At 35.1% G+C, this 22,203-nt stretch overlaps 1 protein-coding gene and 2 non-coding genes across 3 annotated transcripts; 1 reads left to right on the top strand and 2 right to left on the bottom strand.

The window, feature by feature from the left end:
• Nucleotides 1–1,459: 1,459 nt before the first annotated feature.
• Nucleotides 1,460–1,543, bottom strand: LOC118349120. Its single transcript, XR_004802111.1, has one exon. It is a non-coding gene; the product is annotated as a small nucleolar RNA snoR128 (small nucleolar RNA).
• A 278-nt stretch (nt 1,544–1,821) lies between these two features.
• Nucleotides 1,822–1,915, bottom strand: LOC118349119. The gene has a single exon (XR_004802110.1). It is a non-coding gene; the product is annotated as a small nucleolar RNA snoR128 (small nucleolar RNA).
• A 13,419-nt stretch (nt 1,916–15,334) lies between these two features.
• On the top strand, nt 15,335–20,648 carry LOC108991257 (14-3-3-like protein GF14 kappa). The gene is made up of 4 exons (XM_018965432.2): nt 15,335–15,905; nt 16,906–17,028; nt 19,034–19,150; nt 20,340–20,648. The coding sequence occupies exons 1-4, from the start codon at nt 15,420–15,422 to the stop codon at nt 20,358–20,360; spliced, it is 747 nt and encodes a 248-aa protein (XP_018820977.1). The 5' UTR covers nt 15,335–15,419; the 3' UTR covers nt 20,361–20,648.
• The last annotated feature ends 1,555 nt before the right edge of the window (nt 20,649–22,203 follow it).

The raw sequence follows: 22,203 nt of genomic DNA on the forward strand, positions 1-22,203 counted from the left end.
ACTAATAATTATCGATTACTCCCTACTTATACCTAAACAAAGCAATCAATGACTCCATGCCAATCACCATTTGGAGCAAGAATCTCTCGCTCAAGCTCTTCAATTTTAGCAAACCAACTCTTCCCCATTTTTCAGCAAGATGAATTTATTAGCATGCCGCTTCATAAGCAGGCAATTAATTCAATCAGTAGATACCTCACAGATCAGATAGCGATATCTGAACCAGAATGTGCAGCCGAGACCCACAACTTCCATCAACTTGGGGGAAACTGATTTCATTACATTTGACACTATCAATTTATCAGATTACAAGGAATACCTTGTTTATAATTCCAAGGAACAACAGATCTAACACAAATAACATACAAAATACACCAGTGGAATTGAATCAATGGAGCTGACAACAGTTGATGCTAACCATGGGGCAACAAGGCACTGCCACCATATAAAAGAATAGTATATGCATTGTCTGAGTCAAACTGCATGTTACTAACCAATGCATCAATATAACAAAGACCAAATGACTATCATATATGGTAATTAAATTAGAAAACCACTCAGCTAAGCAGAGCTGTAATTTGTGTGCTAGTATTAACATTGACCCATTACATGCCTTTATTTTTTTGTGAAGAAACATTTGGCACATTATATGTGCAATTTAAGCAAAAAAACTCTGGTCATTTTTATGTATATTACAACATATGAATGTACTTGGTTTTCTCCAAAGTAGGAAAATACCAGAGCAACCAGCCACAAAGATTAGCAATGTTGTTTAGTTTCTTTTTTTGTGTGTGGTGGGAGCTGATAATCTCTGTCACAAACTAAGAATAATTTCTTAAATTTACATTTTACCCACAGAAGGGAGTCAATAATTGCATGTTGTGGACCAAATGCTCACCTAATCAAACAAACACTCCCTTAATGATATGAGTAGTGGAGGGTTAGGCATACATAATCAAAATGGCACAACATTACCCTGCAAGATTTCCAGACCAGAGAGAGAGAGAGAGAGAGAGAGAGAGAGAGAAAATAAAAACAAAAGTTACTAGAAGCAGTTACATAGCCATACGGTATGTCAGGAAAGAGACTCAAACCCCCTACACCCACAGGGAAAACGGAGGGGCTGGGAGGAAGAAATTTTAAATATAATGTTTAAATTAGAATCACATACTGATTGAAAAAGTCTAAACATAAAATGAGATTGAAAGAAGTATGAAAATAAGTCACTGTCATTATGAGCAGGCCATGATCTTGGGGAGATCTACAAAACTTTTTAAATAAATACATAATGAATAAGATACATAATAAAAAACACATGCACATTTGTAGCATGCAGAGGGATTGAACATTAAGATAAGTTTGAGCGCCAACAAAAGGTCATAGAAGTCCAAATATAAAGGGGGAAAAACAGATAAATTAATGGAGGGGAAGCTTTTTTTTTTTTCCAAAGAATCACATGTTGCTCAGGTAACCGCTCAGGATTGACATTCATCAACCAACTATAATAGAAAGCTTCATAATGTTTTGTCCATCATCATAGCAACTAATTCCTGTTATAATCATAAGCTGTGAAGTAAAAATTTTTTTTTTAAAGAAATATCAAAAGTTGGTCTATCAGGACAGAGAAGTAAATAATCAAATTGAAGTCCCAATTACATATACTCAACTTTTACATATAAGTAAATAAAAAACCATTAAAAAGTATAAAGCCAGGTGGACAAGGAACAAAATGATGGGATGATGAAATATACAGAACAAGGGAGAAGGAAAAGAGCAAAAACTGAGAGGTAACAATTTATTTTTAAACTACTAATAGATGAGGTGCTCAGGTAACCGCTCAGGATCGACATTGTTGTCGACGTTTCATACAGTATTCCACGAACACTGTCAACCACTGAAAGCATCATCATAGCACCACCCTCTTTCTCTAAAACTCATGTAAAAAGATTGTTGAAAGATAAAGTTTCATGAATGTATTTGTTAAGAATAATAAAATATAAGAAAAGGAATACAGTGTTACCAATGCAAAATTAACATATACGTAAATGTGTAGGAACATAATAATCATTATTGTTCATAAAAATGATAAAATCATCCAACAAAAGAGAATAGCTACTAGATTATGTACACCTGAACAATCACCAACCACTTTGGCTCTCTCTCTCTCTCTCTCTCTCTCTCTCTCTCTCTCTCTCTATATATATATATATATCATACTATCAAGTACCTCAAGAAATATATACATACATTTACATAACATATATTTTAAAGTTGCTAAGTCACGTAAATATGTCCCCATAAATAAATATATATAAAAGAACATTATTAGTACATAAAAAATACTTGTTAATTAAAGATTGTCAAAAGATAATCTACCCTGCATAGCCTACAACCATTTAATACAAAAAGATGTAACATAGACCACTGTGAAGGAGTCACCGACTCACCACAACACTTTATTAAGATCTGAGTTTAATTGTAAATGTTAACATCATAGAAACATTTTTTTTATTGGCACCGGGTATCTGGGAACAGTGTCCAGACTAATTCCGGGGTGCATAGCTCTTGGCAAGGAGTTTCCCATAAGTGTATCTTGAATAATTCAAGGGGGAAATCCCCTAGTCCAATGGCCCCTACAGATTGTTTGCAGCCAGTGAAATTCAAACCTTGGACCTTGGAGGGAGCATACCGCCAAGACCAATGCCTCTACCACTTGAGCCAACCCTAGGGGTTGTTAACATCACATAAATATGAACAAGGTTGATTGGTTGTTTCTCATTAACTTAACTTCAAATATTTATTTGGTTACATAAGAGAGATACTTTCCTGGAAAAGACTAGAAAATGCTGAATTATTATTAATATCCATTTAAGCACACAATCGATTATTTTTTCAATTTAGAAACCAAGCATTCCCTTCTTTTAGATGAGACCACCAATGTCTACTAAAATAGTTCATTTAAAGAATGATGCACAATGAAACTATATTGAGACCGATTCTGCAGCCTAGTCAAGTTGATCCATTTTGAGAGCACTTGGGTTGACTCAATCACAACCCACTCTCCCAACTTAAAAACATTATACTAGAAGACAAACTGATCAGGCCCCAAAAAAATAATTGTACCACAGAATCGTGCATCCATGAAGCATGTCCTTGAATAATATAATGAAATATCTAGAACCATATAAAATACAGGACGCAGAAAGTTTGTGATGTGCAAGCAATTGAGCTGTTAAACCACGAGTAGGAATTAAATGTATTTATTAATTTAAAATGAATAATAGATATCGAGAAAGAGAATGTTTTATCACAATCGATCTGCAGTTTGACAGAAAACTCTAATAAAGCTGGAATTCTGAGATTTGAAGGTACCTTATTATGAAAATTATCAAAAAACTCAAACCAATGTGTTTGCTCATCTCTGGAAGAGACGTCTATATGCACTTCTGCTGCCATATTTTCAATGAATGTATTATTCTATGTTGACGGAACATCTTCCAGGGTTCTAACACCATCACGCTCTTCATCAACATACTGATTTGCTCCACTTGATGATGCTTCAGACATTGTTGCCCTTTGCATTGGTTTAGTAAAAAACACGCCCTAAGTAATAGAAATTTGGTTAAAAAAATTGTTTCTATTCGGCATCCAAGAGAGTTACAACAATAGCAATGCCATCAGCCTCGTGGGCATCACTTTACATATCAGAATGAAACATAAACACACAAGGTCAACTACGTTACCAACCTTCATAAAATGTTCATACAATCAAACACTCTGTATTCAAATACCATAAAACCTCAAAAGTTATAGTCTTGATTCTATCCAGGACGCCAAAACGTGTCTCAAGTACGTTCTACAGTTTCTTACCTCCAATTCAAAACTTGTACAATGGTATCTATCTTTTAGGTTAAAAGCTCAGCAAAAGAAACTCTTGAGCCTTCGAAAGCAAATGAAATCATGAGTGATTCGAATGAATCATGAGTGATTCGAATGTATACAAGCAAGCATATTATAATGCCTGTGTACTGGGGCTATAACTCCTATGATTCAACAAAACTTGAGTTTTACTTCTCAAAAAGGAGAAAAAAAAATCTAAAGCAAGCTTTGCATGGTGAATATATAATGCCAGTTGATAAAGCTACGTTAATGCTTCAATATAGATTGAAAGCTTTAATAGTATAGTCTACGCCACAATGTAAGGACTTAAACAGAATACAAGGGCGCCAAACAAAAAGGTAAAAATAAATAATCGAGAATAAATTAGTAGACAATGAAACGAAGTAGGAACGCACAGTGAAGCTAGTTAATAAAACAAACACAAACGCACTCCATAAATAAAGGAAACGGAACAAAAATGAAAACCTAGGGTTTCTTCGGAAATCCGAAATGTAAAGGATGGAGAACGTACGGTAGTAGAGGCCCCGGCCAGTGCGATGGAGAATGGTCGGTCTCAGAAGGATAGAGGGTTTGGAGCGGAGGATGTAGGTAGGGTTTGGAGCGGAGCGTCTGCGGTACGGAGCTCCATATCTGGGGCGCGGAGGCTGGACTGTGCTGCTGGAGAGCACGGCTCCCCTTTTAAAGAGTCCACCACGCTAGGGTTTCTTAACTTTTTTTTTTTTTTTTTTTTTACGTTGATCATTCCGTTGTATTGGGCCAGACAACACGATTCAGACGTGGGTGGTTGGGCTAAAAAGGAATTTTTTTTTTTAAAGCGAGTTAGTGTACCAAATTACGTATTAACGTTAACATGTAAGATATTTATTTAATAAAATAATATAAATTAAAAATAAAATTAATTTTTATAAGATAAATAGTTTTCTTTTTCTTTCAAAATTTTTTTCTTTTATTTTTATTTTCAAAAAAAAAGGCAAGTCAATATCGATACTCTGTTTGATGCGTTAAACCATTTGTACCTAACAAAACTCAACTAAAAATAAGAAGGAAAACAAAAAGTTACGTAGTTAGAAGCTAGAGTACTATTTTTAAAAAATAAAAAATTTTAAAAATTTATTTTTTTAATAATAGATCATATTATTTTTTAAAGAAAGTGAGCTAAATTTATATATTTTAGAATTTTATTTAACATTACTTAAATAAAAAAACACTAATCTAATTCGTAGAGTGAATATATTTAAATTAAGATTGCAACGTCATTTTTGCAAATGAAAGATTATGGATTTAAATTTTTATTGGTACACTATTAAGGGTAGGAGATGCACGCCAATCATCCCTACATATCGACGGCCTAACTTGAGAGTATTCTTATAAGCCTTTTAATTCTAATCGTTTCATTGTCCTTTAGATGCTATCAAATAATTGGTTAAAAATAAAAAAATAGTTTTATTATCTTTAATTCCATACTAAAAACGATCAAATGTTCATGATTAAGCAACTTACTAATAGCATGTAGATCCCTATCTACACCTTATATGAATGATAGGAGTGCACAATAAAATCGCGTGACCAACCGAACTTGAAATAATCGACCTGATATAAAACGGGTTGAAAATGAAACTAAACGATTTTATTTTGAAATGTATTGAATTCGGTCGAGTTATTACCCGATACCTGATTAGTTACCCAAATTATCCAAACCATATGTTAAACCGCATCATTTTTATTTACCCCATACATATCCCATTACATACTTTCAGTTTTGATTCTCGTCGATTTCTCAATTCACATTAAGAATTTTCAGGCTTCTAGTATGTCTCTCTCCCTCTTTGTAGTTGTGTCTTGTTCTCTCTCTCTCTTTCACCATTCTCTTGTGGCTAGTTCTTGTGTGCTTTTTCTCAGTCTCCGTAACTGCAAGGCTCGATAATCATTGATCAAAGGTAAGAAATGTCTTAAGCTAATTTCAGCATGCTCTAAAATAGATGCATCAATGCCCCATGCAAACTATTTTTGGATTGATTTTGGTTTTAAGTGATTTGGTGCATTGATTTTGTGAGGTGTTAAGGTTGGGGTTTGTATGGTGGTTGTTGGATTTGGAAATCTCGTGGTTTGTGCAATATGCCTAGGGCATGGTCTTGAGAGTTATTTACTAGGGCTATGTATTTATTGGAATTTATCAGTTTGTTTAGGGTAATATCGTTTATTTTAGTTTATATATTTAGCCGTTATCATTTTGGGTTGTAGTTATCAGTTGAACAGGTCTTGGACCACTGAGGCACGTGGGTCTAGTTAAGGGGCACTTGTTAGTCCATTTAGTTCATGCTTTCTGTTTGTTTAGCTTAGAAGTTATTTTATGTCTCTATTTAATGTACTAATGCATGGAATGAATTTATAACATTTTGCCCAGAAACTTGAATTGTGTTGGGGGATTTTGACTCCTTGAATTGTTAGTACATTTTCTGTCTTTTTATTATTAAGTCCATAATGAGGTGGTCACAGAGTCGCATTCCTGCGACATGGCTGAAGCTTGAAGGTACCCGCAATGCTTAGTTGGTGGAAGTAGTAGCCATTTTAAGAGGGGAGACATATTCATTGAAGGAGGAGCAGAGGAAGCAGAGGGCCTTGATGTAGACGGCTCTTCATCAAATTAGCAATTTAGCTGCTAGTTATGAGAATTTGGCCAACTCTCTTTCAAAACTCTCTTGGGAGAAGGCTTATCAATAGAGGACAATCTGAAGTTGAGTGTCAATCCATTGGTTGAGAGCGAAGGTGAAATCCAAGCTTGTACTCTTTACCTGGGCTTTTCCCATTTTGTTGGAATAAACCCTACTGACTGGATTCTGAAGGTACTACAATTCTTTTCATATTGTCAAACAATAGAAAGTTGCAAATTGCATCTTTTCATATAGAGGGAAATGTGTTGTCTTGGCATAGTTGGTTAATGAAATCAAGCCCAGTAGCTAGTTGGGAGGAGTTTGTGATTGCACTGAGAGTTCATTTTGGGTCATCGACCCTGTGGAGGCTTTTACCAAATTACAGCAAACCAGTAGTGTGGAGGATTATCATATCAACTTTGAGATATTATCTAACAAGATTACAAGTCTTATTAAGGAATTCCGCATTAGTAATTTTTTGAGTGGGCTATTTGATGATTTGCAAATCAAAGTTTTGAATTTCGTTCCAGTGACCGTTCCAGTTAAAGCACTGGAATGAAATATTTCGGTACCAGTACATTTCGGTGTACCGTTTCGGAATAGACGTTATATGAATAAATTATATATCTCTTTTAACTTTAAAGTGGCTATAAACGACGTGAACAGTAATGAACAGTGCACAATGCTACAGTAATGAATAGTGTGAACAATATGAACATGCTACAATAATCAACAGTGCTGAACAGTGCTACAGTATGTGCTACAGTAATGAACAGTGCTCGTAAACAGTAATAAACTGTGCTAAACAGTCAAATAAATGATAGAGTTTTGTTAAATATTTTTAAGAGAGTAAAATCATATAAATAATTAGAGTTTTTAATATAATTTAAATCTCATAATATTCTTAATTAACTAAAATTATTTAGATAAAATGATTTTTTACTATTATAATATTTTTGGAGTTTTCAAAATAGAAAAAACTTACTTTAATGATGAAAAAATGTGAAAGCAATATAGAAATAAAAGATTATATATATTTTCAGTGCTCCTTGGGTCATTGAGTATTGTGGTTGAATTCTACACAATTTATATATTTTGCTAAGAAAACTATTATTAAAATATCCAAAATCTTTTAATTTTCATATTACTCATATTACTGTAACATTTTGTTATCATTATTATGCTTGTTGAAACTTATTTTCCTGCTCCTGTACATTAAATTATTAACTAATTAATTTTTTTTAAAAATTATATTATTTTTACACATCATATTCTTTTTTTGGACACATCATTTTTAATTAGACAAATAGGCAAACGTGATTTGCACGTTATATAACTGCTAGTATAATAACTCTATTCCAAAATAAAATCAATACAAATCTTAAAAGCATACATACCTGATAAACTTAATAATACTTCTCAATAGTCAATACAAGTCTTAAAGTCTTAAACACACATATTTATAAAACTCAATAAAATATCATAAGTTCTCAATCCAGTTGTTAAAAGAAATAATCATTCATCTTCATTAATAAGACAATAAGAATCAACATTCGAAATGCTACTCAAAATATTTTATTGAATGTCACCACCATCATCATCAACATCAAGACCAATATTATCACTATCTTCCAAATTTAGTGAGGGTAATCGCTCCTCAATGCTTCCCAATTTTACGCCATCAATAAGCTCAATTCTTCACCTACCCATTCCTCTATCAAGTCAATATTTTTAAGATTGATTAGATCCAGAGCATCTCTTCCTCTTTTTACGTTTCTACCAAAATAAAAGTCACATGTTAGTGAAAATGTTACATATTTTTCAACAGTAAAAAACATTATTTTTCAAAAATTTTACTTCTCTTACAATTTCAAGTTATATGAATAAATACTAAATCATTCAAATGTTTATGCTCTAATTTATTCCTCTTCTTCGAATGAATAAACTCAAATCTGCTCCAATTTCTTTCACAGCTTGTTGCACTACAACATTGACTTAGTATGCGAACAACAAACTTTTGAAGAGTTGGAACCTCATTTTCAAAATTAGTCCACCATGCAACTATAGCAAAAATACAATTATAAATTATTACTTAAACTAAATAAAAAATAAAAATATATATTCACAATATTTAACAAAGGATATTGAGGTTACCTAGACTAATTTTTTCACATTGACGAATTGCTAAAGATTGTCCAAAATCACCATTTGCAGTCTTATACAATTCAAGTTCTTGAATGATCTCGTTTTGCTTATCAAAATCAAGTTCCAACTTTATAATGCAATTCATAAACCCTCTTAAAACATTATTTTTATTTTTAAAGCAAGGGTTAAGGTGAATTTCAGGGTTAAGAAAATAACTTGCCATATGTAATGGACTATGAAGCTGTTTATCCCACATAGCATCAATGATCTTGATGAATGGTATATATGCAGTAACTTTGTTCTTCAATCTTGCTTTTATATTCTCTTTGGCTTTGTCCATTGCATAATACAAGTATCTCATTTTAGGCTTCTCTTCCCCATCAACAAGTCGTAGTACTCAAACCAAAGGTTCGCTGATTTTTACAATAAACTGACATTAAGTCCAAAACGCTCTATCTTCTAAAACAATCTTGGTTATCTCATTCCATATGTTGCTTTTATAATAACTTGATACAACCCACTTATCACAAGTAAACATTTGTCTAAACTCTTTCTTAAACAAAAGTAAGCATTGGATACTTAAAAAATTTGTAGAAAACCTTGTGACTGCAGGGCAACATAAATCATGACCTTTGATGAAATATTTTCTCATCAAAACCAAAACCCAAATATGTTTATTAATGAATTTTAGTACCTTTCTTGCATTCTTTATAGTTTTATCAATAATAGGAAAATGCCTGGGATCAAAAAAATTCTCTAACATCAAATCTAGACAATGAGTTGCACAAGGGGACCAAAAGAAAGAGTCATACTTCTATTGTAACTTTTTTTCTGCAGTCTTATAACTTACATCATTGTCCGTTATGAACTACACAATATTTTCAACCCCAACTTCTTGAACAACTTCATAAAAAATGTTAAATAATGTCTCATAATCTTTTCTAAAGCTCGATGTATCAATATACTTAAAAAATATTGTAGCTTTTGACAATAAACTATAAAGTTAATTATTGGTTGTTGCCTCTGGTTTGTCCAACCATCTGTCAGTAGTGAACAACCACTCTCCCTCCAACATGTTTTAATATCTAAGAGATAATTCTGAATCTCAGTCACATAATTTTTCAACAGATTTCCTCTCAACTCATGTAAAGAATGGCTATTGAATCCTAGCCCAATGGCAACTATGGCATCTCTAGCTGGTTAATAAAATTTGGATTGAGATGCATTGAAATGTAAATTAGCATCATACCACCAATTTGCTATAGTCATCTTTGTTTTGTCAATCATCTTCTTTGAACACATAACACTCTTAATAAAAGGTTGAGACCTATGAGTTATTCTTGGAGCGAAAAATCTATTAAATGTTGTCCATGACTTTTCACCTACTTTCTCCTTCCCCTTCCTTTTTGAACCATGAATGTGAACCTCATCATCATCATCATCATCATCATCAACATTAACATCAACATCATCATATGATAAATCTACAGGGCTTCCAATATCTAAGTTTATTTTTCTTTTATTCTCTTTGTTTTTTTTTTTTTTTCCATTTCATTGACCAACTCTTTCATTTGCCATTTTATATCATCAATGATCTTTTTATATGCTTCTACATCACCTAAAATCCCACCTAGATGATACTTCAACCTTGTGACTCTACCACCTCTAATTGTTTTGCTACAATAGACACATTGAGTACTATTCTTGCCCCTGGCACTACGTGTGCATGAGCCCATGCTAGATCCTTTAATCTAGCAGGAATAAATGCCTTAGATGTAGCACTATTTGATTGACAATTAAACATTTATATACTCCTACATAATGATAAAAAAAAAAAGGATAAAGTCAAGAACCAACAATGAATATATCTTTTATCTTTTCTGTGCTTAAAATTTTAAGGTATACTAAGTTTTCGAAATTGACTTTTGATATTATTGATTTTCCTAGATTTTGAGTATTCAGGTGAATCATAATCAAATACCATAAAAAATATGAGTATATTTTTCCGAACAACAATTAATTTTAACTACGAGGCAACATTTCAAGCGTCTAAAATTCTAAATCGATCAAGGGTACATTAAAAAGCATTTAGACAGCTCCTAGTGGAGTTTAGAACTTCAGAGCAATCAATTGTGAGGACCACCATGAAAACCAGCAAGTGCTTTCCCAAATCCCAACACCAACATATTTCCAAGATCTTTATTTTCCCAAACATATTTCCCCAACCCACTACTCAATCATTCGTGCCCACCCATTACATCACATTTGGGAACCACTTTCCATATATTTTAATAATTGTTTGACTTTGATCCATTATGGATTGTTAGTTGGATTGGATTCTCTTAAAGTATTTGATGGGGTTGTAGAACTATAAAGCATATACCTATACGAGTTTTGGATTTGGAATGAAATCTTCACGTAGAGGACGGAGCAACATGAGCTGCGACTTGATGGAGCTACAACATGATGGAGTTGTGACTTGCAACACTGTGGAGGTGGCGTCGTCGAAGTGTGGACAATGGTGATCGGTGAAGGGTTTTCCATTTTTTCTTGCTGAGACTCTGATGAATTCGTAAGGGGAAATGAGATAGTCAGAAAAGAAATAGTGAAAAATGAGAAAAATAGCTAAATTACTAATATACCATGGGATTCAACATATTTACAAAAAAACCATCTTATATACAATTTTGGACCGAAACCCTCATTCTAGCTAGAATTACAAAATGTGGCCGGAATGTACCGAAACGAGCCAAAACCAATGAAATTTAACTCGATACGGAATATATAATTGCACAATTTCAATTACTGTTCCGGAACGAAAAATTCCGGTTGTTCCGACCAGAACGGAACGATTTTCAAAACTTTGCTGCGAATAGTGGTGACTATGTTCAAGTCAACCCTATTGCTGATTTTGGGCTTGCTAGGATACAAGTGGAAGAAATTTGGAGAAGGAATCAAAGTCATAAAGCCCCTACCCCCCTTCTTATACCTTACATAGCACCCACTAAACCTCACATACCCCTCCTTCCTGGCCCTAACCCTGTTATAAGGTTACCAGCACCGGTATCACTTCAACCCATAAATTGATCATACCAATATTGAAACCCAACTTATCTCATCAAAATAACTACAACCAACCAAATGCAAGAAATGAGGGAGAATAGATTGTGCTCTTATGGTGATGAGAAATACCAACTTGGGCATAGATGTAACAACCCTAAGTTTTACCTGTTGGAAGGTATGGAACTAAAAGTTGAGGAAGAGGAAGAGGAGGAAGGAGACAAACCACCACCAGAAGTTGGTTTTGGACCAGTAACTCAACAAGTTAAATTATTGTACATATCAATACATGCAATTGTAGGTGCTTCATCTCCCAAAACCATAAGATTGGAGGGGAAGTTGAACTAGCAAATTATAATTATACTTATTGATATAGGAAATACACACAACTTTATTTATTTGAATGTAGCTAGAAGTGCACGATTACCAATGGAAAAGAGTCACATAGTAGTCAAAGGGGAAACCCTCCCTTGCCAAGGTTACTATAAGACAATTTTACTCAAATTAGATAACTATGCTTTCTTGGTTAACCTTTATCTATTAATATTGGGAGGTTGTGACATTGTGTTGATAGTAGATTGGTTGAGGAGTTTGGATACCATTCAGTGGAATTTGACATATCTCAGCATGAAGTTCTCTCTTAGTGGACAGACATTACTGCTATAAGGATTAAAGTCACTAGTGAGCAACTTTGATAAGGACTAGAAAATCAGTCAGTAAGGCAACCATGATAAAAGGAAAAAGAGTTTGGTTTCAACTCATGGAAGCAATCAATCCCAAGATAACTTCCAGGCAGTGTTTACTAAAGCCACTGGGTTACCCCTACCAAGGAGCCATGATCACCATATCGAGCTTCAAGAGGCAGCTAAACCCACTTTTGTGAGACCTTACTGGTACCCTTATTGCTAGAAAGAGGAGACTGTAAAGCTAGTCCAAGAAATGTTGCAAGTAGGAATCATCCAACCCAGTCAAAGCTCTTATTTCTCACCTGCCTTCATCGTAAGGAAGGATGATGGTAGCTAGCGCATGTGTGTGGACTACTAGGTTCTCAACATGGATACTATTAAAGATAAGTACCTCATTTCTAACATAGATTAGCTATTAGATGAATTATATGTTGCTAAAATATTCTTTAATCTCGACTTACGCTCGGGTTACCATCAAATCAAGATGAAATTTAAAAATGTACTCAAAATTGCATTTTATACACACGAGGGTCACCTTGAGTTTTTGGTAATGCCTTATGGGCTTACCAATGAACCATCAACTTTTCAAGAGCTGATGAATAAGATTTTTAGACCTCCTATTAGAACATTTGTTATTTGATGATATTCTTGTGTATAGCTAAACATTAAGGCCCCGTTTAGATTCAGAAATGAGTTGAGATGATTTTCAATTAGTTGAATAAAATATTTTTAGAATATTATTTTTAATATTATTATTGTTTTGAGATTTGAAAAAATTAAATTGTTTATTATATTTTGTGTAGAAATTTGAGAAAGTTGTAATGATGAGATGTGATGAGTTGATGTGAGTTTAGAGTTCAAACGGGGCCTAAGTGATCACTTGGGACATTTAAGGGTAGTTTTGAGGACCTTACAGAATCATCACTCATCAGCTCATTCGGATCATGTACCTATCATTTTACACATACATGGTGACCAATACTATAGTAGAGGCAAGAAGTTATTTAGGTTGGAAGCTATATGGGTGAACCATGAAGATTGTTAAAGAATAATTGCAGAATCTTGGCGTAGAGGTCCTGTTAGTATAGATATGGAGAGGGTGATAGACAAAATTTCAGCTAGGGCTATAAAAATAAACCGGAGAACTAGAAAATCGGCCCGAACTAGCCTAAACCGGTTGGTTCGATCTGGGACCGGTTCCTCCATTTAAAAAATCAGTCATAATCGGTTCGGTCTTGCTTTTATGTTTTCTAGGACCGGACTGGACCGGACTAGATCAGATTGATTTGCATATTTATATATTTTTAATTAATTTTTAATATTATATATAATTTTTATAAATTATAATTATATATGAAATAATGTTATATTATAATTTATAACATAAAATTTTAATCTTAAACATGAATATTTATTTTATCATATGTTTTAAATATAAAATATATATTAATTACATTTTATGGCTTAATAAATTCTCAACATGTTTCTTTTGAGTAGAAGACCCTGACACCTGATCATGTAATTAGCCTCGCTCTTGCTTTACAAAAGAATTATAAAGATCTAAGAGGAAGGCCTAACAAGATGAACAAAAGATACTCCAGATGGGAGCCTTCACCTCAAGGGACTATGGAGCTTAATGTGGATGAAGCAATGTTTGCTGAGCAACACAATGCTTGTGGAGGGATTATTATTATATATGATAGATGATCATTAATAATGACAACTAGCAAAATGGAGATTGAGATTAATGATCCTATTGAAGTTGAACTAATAGGAATACTTCGAGGCTTACAACTAAGTGTTCACTCAGCAATAAAAGATATGATAGTAGAAAGTAATTCTCTAATGTTAGTGAAAGAGCTTCAACTCACAACAGATTCTATGTCTCTATTGGGCAACATTATAATTTATTAAAGATGTTAGAGAATTGATACAGAGATTCATTAATTGTACTATTCAACATGTTGGAAGAATGAGAAATGAAGCTGCTCATAGGTTTGTAAAATTTTCTTGGAATGTAACTAACATTAGTGTTTGGTGAGAATCTTTCCTTGGTATTATTGCACAGGTCATCCGGGTTGATAATTAGTTGTAAGCTATTTTTTGCAATAAACCTTTATTTTGCTATATATAAAGAAAACAAACTTAGGGAGTAGAATGAAAATTTCTCACACAAACTCCAAACTCGACATTTACCTATTATAAAATTTATTTACAGGAGTCAAGTTAGGATTTTTGACAGGACTAGAACTTTGTACACGACATTTAGAATTGATAATTTTCACTATATTTGTGATCTCGTTACAAATCAACATGAAATTAATAAGTTTGGATTGAGAAATTTGCCCAATTGAGTTCGATTAGGATTGACTTCTATATCACACAAACTAACTTAACATGATCAGACCGAATAAAACGTCATGAATTGACAATCTTATACTAGTGCAAAACATAGGGCGTGGAAATTGAGCAGCCCAATCAATATTGAGATTTTGGGCCTTTATAAAAATCCCCCGAAAGGTCATTCGGAGTACTAAAAAAATTCGACTTTGGACCGTCCAAGTGGAATCTGACGCTCATCCATCTCAGCTTCTATCCGTTTCTCATAATCATCGACCAATAAGACGGCCTGAATGATTACTCCACGCGCGCTGGTGCACTGACACCATGACACTCGCCTATATCAAAATCCCACGCCGGCATTCCGCCACAGGCCAATTGATCTCCGTAATATCCAATGTGATGAGGGAAAACGACAGCGTACCACACACCTGAAAGGACAATATATCCTATCCCTTTTCCACGCGTTTCCATACAAGAGCGAGTAAGGTCTTGTTAATCTCCCCACGATTGTGCTAATGCTCCTCATAGTCTCACAAAATTCCGAAGCCAACCCATACAGCCACCTCTATAACCTTCCGTCCAAAGCTGTTCAAACTGAATCTCTCTCTCTCTCTCTCTCTCTCTCGTTACTCCTATGGCTTCTTTACTGACTAGGGAGCAGTACGTGTACATGGCCAAGCTGGCGGAGCAAGCCGAGCGCTACGAGGAAATGGTCCAGTTCATGGAAAACCTTGTGACTGGCTCCAACCAGGTCTCCGAGCTCACTGTGGAGGAGCGCAACCTCCTCTCCGTCGCCTACAAGAACGTGATCGGCTCACTCCGGGCAGCTTGGCGCATCGTGTCCTCGATCGAGCAGAAGGAAGAGGGCCGCAAGAACGAGGAGCACGTCGTCCTCGTCAAGGACTATCGGTCCAAGGTCGAGTCGGAGCTCTCGACCGTCTGCGCTGGGATTCTGAGGCTGCTCGACTCGCATCTGGTGCCGTCGGCTTCCACAGGGGAGTCCAAGGTGTTTTATCTGAAGATGAAGGGCGATTATCATCGCTATATGGCTGAGTTCAAGGTCGGGGATGAGAGGAAAACCGCGGCCGAGGAGACTATGCTGGCTTACAAAGCGGCTCAGGTTTTAATTAATTAACTTATATATCTTATTGAGCTTAAATTGTTTATCGTTGTGTCGCATAGAGCCATAGTAGTGGTTGATTAGATGAACTTATTATTTAGCATATAGAATTTCATATGGTTTTTGAGTTTTTCCTCAACAAATTTTCAAAACAGTATCCATTTTTTTTAAGAAATGTCGAGGTAATTCCGGTTCTGTTCTGAAGATGTCCGGGTAGTTGTGCATTGAGATTTCAGTATGAGCTTTGCTGTTTTGTTACGTCGGGGTCTCAAGTCCTTGAAATGGTTATGGGGCCCTTTTTCTTTCCAATTAATGACATGTGAGAAGATTTGTAGGATTTGTTTCTCCATTTGCAAAATTAATAATGAAGATCCCGTTATTAAATTTCTATATATTTCTAAATGAGTCCCAAATTTTTAGATTTTACAAATGCCAAATAAATATTGAACCCAGAACCCTTATAATTGTAAACTTTTTCAGCTAAACATATAAGGGATTTTGTTTATTGAAGGTGAAATAAGACAACTCATCCTACTTCTGTAGTTAGATATGTCACGGTGGTAGTCCAGTTTTATGAAACAGCAGCTTATCATGTCCATGGCATTATCTACTAGAAGTGTAAGTGTTAATCCACTTTCCATCAAGTAATGACCAGCATTTCAAGCTTAGTGTTGTAAATTAATCAACTGACTTCCTGCATCAATTACTTGACGGATCTACGTTTTCATTCAGTTGATATTCCGCATAGATCAAGGCCTCTGCGTATCTCCATTGATAAGCCAGTTCCTTACTTTCACTTTGTTGAGTGTTCCTCAATTTCTCTCTGGTTGGTTGTTCTGTAGGGTGCTGCCTATGCTAGTTAGTTTTTGCTCACAAGGGAAAGTCTACTTTATATTTGGAAAAAAAAAGATTTGTCTTTGTACTTCATCTTTTGATTGAAAATATTTCATTGAAGACTTCTCTCATTTATGTGCTTATATGGTTATTTATTGGTTTGAAGGATATAGCACTTGCAGATCTTGCTCCGACACACCCTATAAGGCTGGGGCTGGCACTTAACTTCTCTGTCTTTTACTATGAGATCCTAAACTCATCAGAGAAAGCTTGTGGCATGGCAAAGCAGGTTTGCTTCTCTCTTCTGTACTACATGTATATGTTTTGAAAAGTAGAAGAAAATTATAAGCTATGGATGGACCAGAATGTATATAAGAATTTTGTAGACATGATTAGGATTGGAAAGCTCGAGCTTGTGAATTTCTTATGCTCCGCTTCACAATCATGATTATGCCTTTGAGCCATTTTACTAGTTGTCTCTTTTGTTTCCTATCCAACTTAATAAATTCATCCATGTGCTTGGCTGCCTTAGCAACTTCATTTCCACTTTAGTAATTTGCTGATGGTAATATGTGCATTGGTTTTTTTAGTCAGTAAACAAGATTTTTATTCATGATATAGATAGACATAGTCCAAGTACACATGACATATACAAGAGTGACATCTAAGCATGAGCATCCATTGATACAAGAAAATCATGGATATTTAATCCATTAAAATTTATTACAAACGGCCAATGGAGTACGGTATTACAAAAAAAGTTTAATTAAGGGCTAGTTTGGGTAGTGGAATTCTGCTGTTCATTATTTTATTATTACTTTTCACCTACTTTTTACTACTATTTATTACTATTCAATATTCTATCATTACTTCTTCACTACTATTCACAGAATATCTGAAATTATTTCAATACCCAAACGCAACCAAAGTGTGACTAGAAGTGCGAAATTAATATTCGGAGAGAGAGGACTATTTGAATGAGATTTATTGATAAAATTATTAACAAAAAAAAAAAAAATCATTGAGATTTAGGATTGATGGGATTAATGTGACTTCAGGTCTGGACCACCTTTCCTAAGTAAATCTGTATCCATGTTTCATTCAGTCCTAACGATATGGCCCACTTGTGGATCAGTTTCAGGTATCTGTCCACAATTCCAAAGTGTGATCGAGATGAATTCAGGAAATGGGATCATCATGGCCACCATAGGATCTTTTGTTTTTGTCAGTTCCATTTTATTGAATTTGGGTTCAAATTAGGATTGGGTTTTATTCAAATTGAGCCTTGGAATAACTTCAAGCACATGAGATGTTCCATGCGTAGGAGACATTGAACCAGATCAAATGGGATATCAGCTTAGAATTGCTACGTTAAAAGGCATAGGGAAACACTAGTGGAGTTTCAATCTCAAGCAGAGGTGGGTCACGAATTACTGGAACAAGATACACTCGTTTTCTGGTGGATGTATGTGCTAAGGTTGGTTGGTCAGTAAGGAATTGGAATGAGGGTTATGCTGGTAAAGAAGGGTTGTGGGCTATCATTCTTTTTTAATTAGGGATGTGGGTTATATCAACAAGGATTTTGGGAGACTTAACATCTTGTGGCAGATCGCATGATATCACTGGTTTTATCTGTTTGAGGTGTTTCTGGCAGTAAGAAATTAATTGAAGATATAATTTTGGTAACATAAGGATAAAAAATATATCATTCCGGTTTGATATAGAACTTATGAAAGATCACTTGTTGACTGGCCCCTTTAGTGGTCTAGTTCAACTTATGGAATGTAAGTCGATTTTCTATAATGTCATTTATTATTGTATTGGGGTGTCTCTGCGTTCTATTTAACATGGATGATTAAAATCAGTAAAGGAAAAACCCATAACAGTAAATGTATTGATTCTGTGTTGTCGGGTTCTGGCACATTTAGTATAAGTTTTTGAACTGGCCTACTTTTATCTAGAACTCCTTAGAAGGGAAGCTGAAGTCTATAATGAGTCCCTCAGTTGCTCTGGAAACAGCAACCAAGTGAAGGTGCAAGTAAATTTACGATCTGATTATTCAACCCCCCCACACCCCCCCCCCTCCCCCACAAAAAAAAAAAAAAAAAACCAAAAAGAGTATAAAAAAATAGCTGCATTATGTTGGTCTACGGAAGATATGGATGCACTGTCGTTCTTAGATACTTCCATATGTTACTAAGTTGAAAGTTATACTACAGGCTGATGTGGTGATTATCTGTTTTAGTTGACCTTTTTGTACTGATTGGATTTTTGAACCTCTTCTTTGTCCATAGGCCTTTGAGGAAGCTATTGCTGAGCTGGACACATTAGGCGAGGAGTCCTACAAGGATAGCACTCTCATCATGCAATTGCTGAGGGACAACCTTACGCTTTGGACTTCAGATATGCAGGTGAGCACAACTTGAAGTTAGACAAGACTTTGGTCATTCTGACAAAACCCTTGAACATTTTTTTTATAGCATTTAGAAGCACAAATCAGGCCTGTGAAGAGATACAGAATAAATAATTATGGAGCATCACCAGAATATGGCTCTGGAAATTTAGAAAAAAAATCCTGATCATGTTTGCAAAATATTGTTTAAATGCAATGGAAAAACGTGATAGTCTTACTAAAGGTCCTTTGTACAGCAAAACTGAATGGCTTCAATCTCCAGTGTACTTGGGATATCCTTTTGAGTTTGCAGTAACAGTAATTTCAAATTTGGTGTGGTGCTGTTTGCCCAAAATTGCTAGTCAGTCAGAGCATTGATGTGCCAGAGCCAATGGTGGCTCAAATTCAATTGGGTTAATCCAGGTTCCTTAGTGCGTGTGAAGGATGATCAATCAGGCAGTTTGGAGAAGAGGAAAAGAAACTTCTCCGTTGGATTCCACCTGCCCATATTCAGATCCTTGTTATGGAAACTACTGCTAGAAAATTTCAATGACATTGCTTTCATTGTAAATATGTGTGAATTAAACATGCTGGAAAAAAATAACAACTGATAGTAAAATACATTGAGTGAGCCAATTCTGAAACTGGAAGTGCTGAATCAAAAAAGAAGTTAAGCAGCCAGGCCAACTGGAGAAGTCAAGGAGTAAATTCACCGAGTATAGATCTTTTTTATTCTCCCATCAGTATGGCCTTCTTGCTGTTATGCAGCTTCAGGCTTTAGTTGTCAGACGTGCACCTTCTCGCTTGGTTGTACTCATATAGGCCCATGCTCTTTTCCCCTTCTTTCTCAACTCCTGTTCTACATTTTTCATATATCTCCTTTACCTCGTGACCCAATTTCATCCTGTCTAGCTAATATTTCACACTGTACTGGCCATGTTTCGCTATTGGCTTCATGGTGTCTTCAGCCAAGGCAGGGGGATTACCTTGCTTTTGAATCCAAAGCTTTTAATTGGTCTGACTGGTGAATCCCTCTGATCCTTGATTGTTCTTTCAAGTTAGGATGGTTACTGTGTCTAAACCAATATAGTGCAAAACAGCATTTACTTCATTTTAACATCCTAGCTCACGAAGCTAAATAATCTTCCTCATGGTGGACTCCAAGATATGAATTTTGCTAAACTGCTACACTTTTGGGGTTCATGCAGGAGCAGATCGATGAAGCATAAGCAGTGGAATATTGTGCTCCTCAAGGGAGGTGGGCTTGAATGTCATAAATTATCTGTAATCTGTGTAATGCTGATCAAATGCGTCTTCAAATGCACACCATGTACTAATGATAAGTTGTTGTCTATCCCGTTTATTTTTTTTTTTTTTGTAATTTTATGGCTTAAACTGACTCATGATAGTTATTTTACTCTTGTTCTACTTTCATTTTCTTAATGATAGCAAATGTCTCTAGTTGTATCAACTTGAGGTGTGTGATTGACTTTATGGAAGTTAACTTCTGATACCCAGTTAAAGGATTTCCATTTCCCATACTAAAATTGTCTGTAAGAGGGTAGTTCTAAAATATGTTTCTTTACTCAAATGGTGATACTTGTTTTCTGTAAAGCTGGTGTATCCTACCTAAAAACAGCTTAAGAGGTTTTATTGGGCTGGGCGTCACTGGGTTAAAGTTTATTTCTAGGATCCAAGACCTCATGCTGAGTATTGCAAATTCAGGTAATCATCCTGAAGTCTCTGTGCCGTATTGTAGTATTGAGGTATTGAGGTACCTGACACAAGTTTGGAAGTCAAAATGCAAGAGGCCTAGTTTAACTTCATTCTTTTGAAGATTCTTTCTGGATCTTACTGTATTTTTTTAGAACATTTTGGATTATTGCTAGAGGCATTGCTGACACTTTTGTTAGCACTGTTCCTACATGTTTTGCTATGACAGGGACATGTTTTGCTGTGAAATTTGAACCAAATATGATTCAAATTTCCCAGCAAAACATTGCCGTTATATTTCCCTACAGAATAGGTGCATATGGGAACAGTGCTAACAAAAGCTACCAAAAGTGTCAGCAATGCATCCACATTAACCCAAAATACCCGTTTTATGCAAATTGGTAACTTACAAAGAGGTCTTTAAAATCCCAAGGAGCGAGTCTTTTTGACTAGTGCTAAGATTTATGCTTGGATTAAATGGTTTAATTTGAGTTTTTAATCTAGTTTTTCTAACCCATTCAGTATCCTTGTTCCCTTTTTGTTTTATTTTGTCACACCCCCTTCCAAATTGCTAGATCTTAAAAAGACTGGTTCTGCACTAGGGTGCAACCTTGAGTTATTGCTGCCCGGGCACCGGCCAGATGGCCTGAAGTGTTGGTGGCATTTGTTCTCTTCATTTGACAAGTAGTATGTATGATATACACTTTAGAACTGTTATTCTCATAATTGCATTAATCCCATTTTTACAACTGCTTTCTGTGAGAAAAACTTCCTTTTCGAGGCAGTGGGGTCGCTTTGAAAGGCAAACAGCGAGGCTGACCGTTCATTATTTTCACTAGGAACTTGAAGCAGTTCAATTATCAAGAATGTGTAGATTATATATATGTGGTCTACTGAAATCCACTCGATTATTGATGTTATATATAAAAAGATTCCTACAATGGTCATCTATAGTCTTCCGAACACTCAACTACTACATTCATTTTCCCTGTGAAGGCCCAGAACATTCTTTACAACCTGCAGTATGTCAAGGTGGTATAGACATTAACAGCCCCTGCAATAAAAAACTCTTTCACAACTTTATGTGAATCGAACTTAGTTTTGTAAAATTAAAATAAAATCTTCAATGAAATGACGTGATTTCATTGGTTTGATTGTAAAATTAGTTGTAAAAAAGTTGTAGGTATATCTTGCATACTAAAAAACCCGTAGGAGCAAAACCAACCAAGAAGGCTCGGGAGAGGTGTTGACGGGGCTGGTGCAAGGTCGATCTATATGTAGGGAGTTGTCTGCATGAGTGAGACTGGGATCAGGACACGATGCATATTGAAGGATCATCTGACAAGAAACAAAACAACA

This window comes from Juglans regia, chromosome 7, assembly GCF_001411555.2.
Source record: "Juglans regia cultivar Chandler chromosome 7, Walnut 2.0, whole genome shotgun sequence".
Lineage (NCBI taxonomy): Eukaryota > Viridiplantae > Streptophyta > Magnoliopsida > Fagales > Juglandaceae > Juglans > Juglans regia.

Coding starts and splice junctions, on each gene's coding strand:
- LOC108991257 (XM_018965432.2), top strand. CDS start 15,420: ATGGCTTCTTTACTGACTAGGGAGCAGTACGTGTACATGGCCAAGCTG. Junction 15,906..16,905: donor TGGCTTACAAAGCGGCTCAG/GTTTTAATTAAT, acceptor ATTGGTTTGAAG/GATATAGCACTTGCAGATCT. Junction 17,029..19,033: donor CTTGTGGCATGGCAAAGCAG/GTTTGCTTCTCT, acceptor CTTTGTCCATAG/GCCTTTGAGGAAGCTATTGC.